Source organism: Eretmochelys imbricata, chromosome 1 (genome assembly GCF_965152235.1).
Source record: "Eretmochelys imbricata isolate rEreImb1 chromosome 1, rEreImb1.hap1, whole genome shotgun sequence".
NCBI classification, from domain to species: Eukaryota; Metazoa; Chordata; order Testudines; family Cheloniidae; genus Eretmochelys; species Eretmochelys imbricata.
This window is the reverse complement of record NC_135572.1, coordinates 29,251,922-29,258,921: the sequence shown is the minus strand read 5'-3', so window position 1 is coordinate 29,258,921 and position 7,000 is coordinate 29,251,922. Positions and strand designations below refer to the sequence as shown.

General features: G+C 46.6%; 1 protein-coding gene across 1 annotated transcript; it reads left to right on the top strand.

Moving 5' to 3' along the window:
• The first annotated feature begins 1,878 nt into the window (after positions 1–1,878).
• LOC144257505 (zinc finger and SCAN domain-containing protein 29-like) lies at positions 1,879–5,305 on the top strand. Its single transcript, XM_077805481.1, has 2 exons — positions 1,879–3,826; positions 4,812–5,305. Exons 1-2 carry the CDS (start codon positions 3,307–3,309, stop codon positions 5,000–5,002), a joined length of 711 nt encoding a protein of 236 aa, XP_077661607.1. The 5' UTR covers positions 1,879–3,306; the 3' UTR covers positions 5,003–5,305.
• The last annotated feature ends 1,695 nt before the right edge of the window (positions 5,306–7,000 follow it).

Genomic DNA, 7,000 nt, shown 5'->3' with positions numbered 1-7,000 from the left:
CCCCACATCCCTTGTTTGCAGCCATTGCCATGTGTTGATTGTGTCTTCTTCCTCCATTCCTGCTGCCTTGCAGAATGTGAGGCTATGTTAACAACAAAGTGATAACCCTTGAGGGCTCAGACTCGTATTTAGCTTGTGATCCACTATGACCCCCAGATTCCTTTCTGCAGTCATTTCCCATTTTGTATGTGTGCAGCTGATTCTTCCTTCCTAAGTGGAGTACTTTGTATTTGTCCGTATTGAATTTCATCCTATTTATTTCAGACCATTTCTCCAGTTTGTCCAGATCATTTTGAATTTTAATCCTATTCTCCGAAGCACTTTGAACCCCTCTTAGTCTGGTATTGTCCACAGACTTTATAAGTGTACACTCTATGTCATTAACTAAATTATTGATGAAGATATTGAACAGAACCGAAACCCAGAACTGATCCTTGCGGGACCCCACTTGATATGCCTTTCCAGCTTGACTATGAACTCCTGACAACTGCTGTCTGGGAATGGTTTTCCAACCAGTTATGCACCCACCTTATAGTAGCTCCTCTGTTGTATTTCCCTCATCCACCTCTTCTTCCTGGTTAGATGGTCTGTTTTTTACCCCTTTTATCATTGCCCAGAGACTTTCAACAACTCTGTCTCCTATTTACAACTCAACCTCAGTCTAAGTCTATACATTTTTAATATATAAGGCAACATGTCCTCCCTTTTCCCCCGCCTGTCCTTCCTGAGCAAGCTGTACCCTTCTATATCAATATTCCAGTCATGCGTATTATCCCACTAACTCTCTGTAATGCTGTGTCATAGTTGCATTCATTAACTAGCATTTCAAGTTCTTCCTGCTTATTCCCCATACTTTTCGCATTCATATACAGACTTCTAAGATACAGATTTGATTTCCCCTCTATGTTCTCTCTTGTCTCTCCCTTATCCCTACAATAATGGCCCATACTCCCCCCAAATTCTGACCCTTCTCCCAGGTCTCCATGTTTTTGACTTACCTGTGGGCTTTTGTCACTTGTCCCAGTAAATCCCTCCTTACTAGGTTAACCAGTCTATATCCAAATACGCTCTTTCCCTTCCTTGATAGGTGGACCCCATCTCTGCATAGCAGTTCTTCCTGGAACAGCACCCCACGATCAAGGCAGCCGAAGCCCTCCTGGCTCAATAAATAGTTTAATCTGACTGATTAAATAGTTCAAGACCTTTAAAAGTTGGGCATCGTGCTCTTCGAGGATCTTTCCAGATACAATCAAGGAAAACAAACACTTCAGTGAAGTTCATGTCTTTTACAACTGGCTTCATTAAGACCGTAGCTGTATCCAGGGATACTGTGGGTCATACTTCCAAATGGGTAGAAACTGTAAAGCTCTTCTCCTTTTTAATTAAACTGGAGGGGGTGTGCAGGTGAGACGAAACAGGGATTGTGAGCTGTGAAACGTGGTGGGGTATGAGAGAAGCCAGCATGCATGTGCAGGGGAATGTGGAGATGGGAAGCATGCGGGGATGGCAGATGTGCAGATGAATGGGAAGGCAGGAAGGAAACTGAGCTACTTCCCCCTAAAATTGCCTATTTAACAACACTTACGGCATTTGTTAGAACACAGAACACATCCCTGAGCCTGCAACATTAGTCCTTTTAGTATATATTAAAATAAAGGTGTGTACTAATTGTAGAAGGTAGCTCTTCTCTTTCCTGAGCCACCATAACTGTCACCTTACGATCTCAGAATTCCCCAAACATCCTGCAATCACAGCAAATTGTCATGGATGTCCAAGTATGACTCCTTACCCAACGGTCTGCTTATGCCACAGGACGGATGCCACTATCCTCCCTGACTATCACAGTAAAGGAAGCCATCATATTGTCCAGTAGCGCATTGAGCCACATGGAAGAGCACTTGCCAATATTCTGCCTATTGATCTCCTGAGCCACCTTATATTAGACCTTAAGACTCTTGATATTTTCCTGACTCTGCCAGATCAAGGGGCATCTGGCGTGTTCGGGGTTAAAATAGAAAACTGAGTCACAACTCCACCCAATTTAGGCTTAATCAATTTTTGCCTTTATTATACAATTTCAGACAGAATTATTGTCACTTATAATATCTGAACATGCATTTGTGCCAGATAACAGCAGACAAGATGGAATTGATAGGGGCCCAAGTTACCACATTCCAAGGAACTGGGAAGTCCTTCCATGATGTTCATTGTCTCCTCTGATTTCTAGGTCTGGTCCTTCACTCCCGTCCTTCAGTTTCCCAAAGTAATGCATACTGGAAAACATAATTCCAGCTATACATATAAAATGATGGGGTCTAAATTAGCTGTTACCAGTGAAGAAAGAGATCTTGGAATCATTGTGGATAGTTCTCTGAAAACATCCACTCAATGTGCAGTGGCAGTCAAAAAAGCGAACAGAATGTTGGGAATCGTTAAGAAAGGGATAGATAATAAGACAGATAATATATTATCTGTATAAATCCATGGTATGCCCACATCTTGAATACTCTGTGCAGATGTAGCTGACCCATATCAAAAAAGATATATTGGAATTGGAAAAGGTTCAGAAAAAGGCAACAAAAATGATTAGGGGTATGGAATGGCTGCCATATGAGGAGAGATGAATAGGACTGGGACTTTTCAGCTTGGAAAAGAGTCAACTAAGAGGGGATATGATAGAGGTCTAGAAAATCATGACTGGTGTGAAGAAAGTAAATAAGGAAGTGTTACTTACTCCTCCCATAATGCAAGAACTAGGGGTCACCAAATGAAATTAATAGGCAGCAGATTTAAAACAAACAAAAGGAAGTATTTTTTCACACAGTGCACAGTCAACCAGAGGATGTTATGAAGGCCAAGACTATAACAGGATTCAAAAGGGAACTAGGTAAGTTCATGGAGGATAGGTCCATCAATGGCTATTAGGATGGACAGGGATGGTGTCCCTAGCCTTTGGCCTGGTCTACACTACAAGTTTATGTCGGATTTAGCAGCATTAAATCCGAATTAACCCTGCATCCGTCCACACAACGAAGCTATTTTTTCGACATAAAGGGCTCTTAAAACCAATTTCTGTACTCCTCCCCAACGAGGGGATTAGAGCTGAAATCGACATCGCCATTTCGAATTAGGGTTAGTGTGGATGCAATTCAAAGGTATTGGCCTACGGGAGCTATCCCACAGTACACCATTGTGACCGCTCTGGACAGCACTCTGAACTCAGATGCACTGGCCAGGGGTACAGGAAAAGCCCTGGGAACTTTTGAATCTCATTTCCTGTTTGGGCAGGTGAGCTCATCAGCACAGATGACCATGCAGTCCGAGAATCGAAAAAGAGCTCCAGCATGGACTGAACGGGAGGTACTGGATCTGATCGCTGTATGGGGAGAGGAATCCGTGCTATCAGAACTACGTTCCAAAAGACGAAATGCCAAAACATTTCAAAAAATCTCCGAGGCCATGAGGGACAGAGGCTACATCCAGGATGCATCACAGTGCCAAGTGAAACTTGAGGAGCTCAGACAAGCGTACCAGAAAACCAAAGAATCAAACGGACGCTCCGGGACAGAGCCCCAGACATGCCGCTTCTACTCTGAGCTGCATGCAATTCTAGGGGGGGCCGCCACCATTACCCCACCCCTGTCCGTGGACTCCGAGGATGGAATACTCTCCACCATAGCTGAGGATTTTGCAGATGGGGAAGATGAGGAGGACGACAAGCTTGGGGAGAGCACACAACACACCGTTCTCCCTGACAGCCAGGATCTTTTTATCACCCTGACTGAAATACCCTCCCAACCCAATGAAGCTGGAGAAGGGACCTCTGGTGAGTGTACCTTTTAAAATATAATACATGTTATAAAAGCAAGCGTTTTTTAATGATTAAGTAGCCCTGAGGCCTTGGGATGCATTCGTGGCCAGTACTGCTGCTGGAAAAGTCTGTTAACATGTCTGGGGATGGAGCGGAAATCTTCCAGGGACATCTCCATGAAGTTCTCCTGGAGGTACTCTAAAAGCCTTTGCAGAAGGTTTCTGGGGAGAGCAGCCTTATTCCGTCCTCCATGGTAGGACACTTTACCATGCCATGCTAGTAGCAAGTAATCTGGTATCGTTGCATGACCAAGCCTGGCAGCGTATGGTCCCAGTGTTTGCTGGCATTCAAGCAACATCCGTTCTTTATCTCTCTGTGTTATCCTCAGGAGAGTGATATCTTTCATGGTAACCTGGTTGAAATAGGGGAATTTGATTAAGGGGACATTCAGAGGTGCCCGTTCCTACTGCGCTGTTTGCCTGTGGCTGAAAAGAAATCCTCCCCGCAGTTAGCCACGCGGTGGGAGGGGGGACCATTGGCGCTGAGCTGTTCGCATTTGGCTAGCAGGGATCTTCCCTGATACCAGCCACGCGGTGGGGGGAGGGGAAAAGCGATCATCCCAGAGAATTGGATGGGTGGAGGGGGTTAGTTTGGTTTCCGCTGCTGCAAGTTAACAGGAAAACTGCAGCAGTAAATGGCCAGCTCAGCGGGCTTTGTTTGTTATGGGAAAGGAGGGGGCTGCTGTTATGAACGTTGCAGAAGCTGGAAGACTATGGCTTCCCACGGCCGCCTGCAAGCCAAATTCTGTTGCCTGGCCCTGCGTGTGTGATCTCTAACACCAAAGCCACAGGCACTCAATATAAGATGCAAAATGCGACCTTGTACCAAAATCTCATGTGCTGTGTAATGTGAATAGTGTTGTTCACCGTGAAAGAGAATAGCCATTCTTCTGTAAAATGTACCTTTTTAAATATTTCACTCCCTTTTTTTCCTCCAGCAGCTGCAAATGTTTCAAGCCTTCCTCCTCCATCCCAGAGGCTATCTCAGATAAGGCGGCGAAAAAAACGCATGCACGATGAAATGTTCTCTGAGCTCATGCAGTCGTCTGGCACTGACAGAGCGGTGTGGAGAGACACAATAGCAGAGTACAGGACGGTGGCTGATGAATGTGAGGGAGAGGAGGAGGCATGAGGAAATGCTGGGGATACTGCAGGATCAAACGGACATGCTCCGGCGTCTGGTGGAGGTTCATGAACAGCAGCAGAATCACAGACTGCTGCTGCAGCCCCTGCTTAACCACCCTCCCTCCTCCCCAAGTTCCATAGCCTCCCCACCCAGACGCCCAAGAACACGGGGTGGGAGGCTCTGGGCACCCAACCACTCCACCCCAGTAGACAGCCCAAGCAACAGAAGGCTGGCATTCAACAAGTTTTAAAGTGGCCTTTTTCTTCCCTCCTACCCTCCTCCCACACCCCACCCGGGCTACCTTGTGAGTTATCTCCCTATTTTTATAATCAATTAATAAAGAATACATGTTTTTTAAATGATAGTGACTTTATTTCCTTTGCAAGCAAGCTGTGATCGAAGGCGGGAGGGCGAGTGGTTTACAGAGAATTAGAGTCAACCAAGGGGGCGGGTTTTCATCAAGAAGAAACAAACAGAAGTGTCACACAGTACCCTGGCCAGTCATGAAACTGGTTTTCAAAGCTTCTCTGATGCGCAGCGCTTCCAGCTGTGCTCTTTTAACCACCCTGGTGTCTGGCTGTGCGTATTCAGCAGCCAGGCGATTTGCATCAACCTCCCACCCCGCCATAAACGTCTTCCCCCTTACTGTCACAAAGATTGTGGCGCACACAACAAGCAGCAATAACAATGGGAATATTGGTTTCGCTGAGGTCTGAGCGAGTCAGTAAACTGCACCAGCGACCCTTTAAACGTCCAAATGCACACTCTACCACCATTCTGCACTTGCTCAGCCTATAGTTGAACAGCTCCTGACTACTGTCCAGGGTGCCTGTGTACGGCTTTATGAGCCAGGGCATTAAGGGGTAGGCTGGGTCCCCGAGGATAACTATTGGCATTTCAACATCCCCAACAGTTATTTTCTGGTCTGGGAAGTAAATCCCTTCCTGCAGCCGTTTAAACAGACCAGAAGACGCAAGCGTCATGAACCTTTCCCGGCCATCCCACGTTGATGTTGGTGAAACGTCCCTTGTGATCCACCAGTGCTTGCAACACCATTGAAAAGTACCCCTTGTGGTTTATATACTGGCTGCCCTGGTGGTCTGGTCCCAAGATAGGAATATGCGTTCCGTCTATAGCCCTACCAGTTAGGGAATCCCATTACAGCAAAGCCATCTAGTATGACCTGCACATTTCCCAGAGTCACTACCTTTGATAGCAGCAGATTGTGATTGCGTTGGCTAGTTGCATCACAGTAGATTTCCCACAGTAGATTTGCCCACTCCAAATTGATTTCCGACTGACTGGTAGCTGTCTGGCATTTCAAGCTTCCACAGGGCTATTGCCACTCGCTTGTGAACTGTGAGGGCTGCTCTCATCTTGGAATTCTTGCGCTTGCTTTCCCCTGCCCTCAAGTCACAAAGTTCCATGAAAGTGCCCTTATGCGTGCAAAAGTTTCGGAGCCACTGGGAATCATCCCAGACCTGCAACACTTGCGGTCCCACCAGTCTGTGCTTGTTTCCCAGGCCCAGAATCAGCGTTCCACAGCATGAGCCTGCCCCATTAACACCATGATCTCCAAATTGCGGGGGAACGCGGTTTTAGAGAAAAGTGCGTTCAGGGCCTCATCACTGCGCTGCGGTCGCCTCCTCACCTGGTTTTTCAGGTGCTGGTTCTGCATACACTGCACAATAATGCGCGAGGTGTTTACAATGGTCATAACTGCTGGGGTGAGCTGAAGGGGCTCCATGCTTGCTGTGCTATGGCGTCTGCTCCTACTCGGGCAATCCAGGGAAAAGGACGTGAAACGATTGTTTGCCTTTGCTCTGGCGGAGGGAGGGGCGACTGACAACATGGCTTACAGGGTTGGCTTACAGGGAATTAAAATCAACAAAGGGGATGGCTTTGCGAGAAACAAAATGGCCCCCTTAAGGATAGAACTCAAAACTGGGTTTAGCAGGCTGTTGATTTCACGGAGGGAGGGAGGAGAAAATGAATACAAAACAA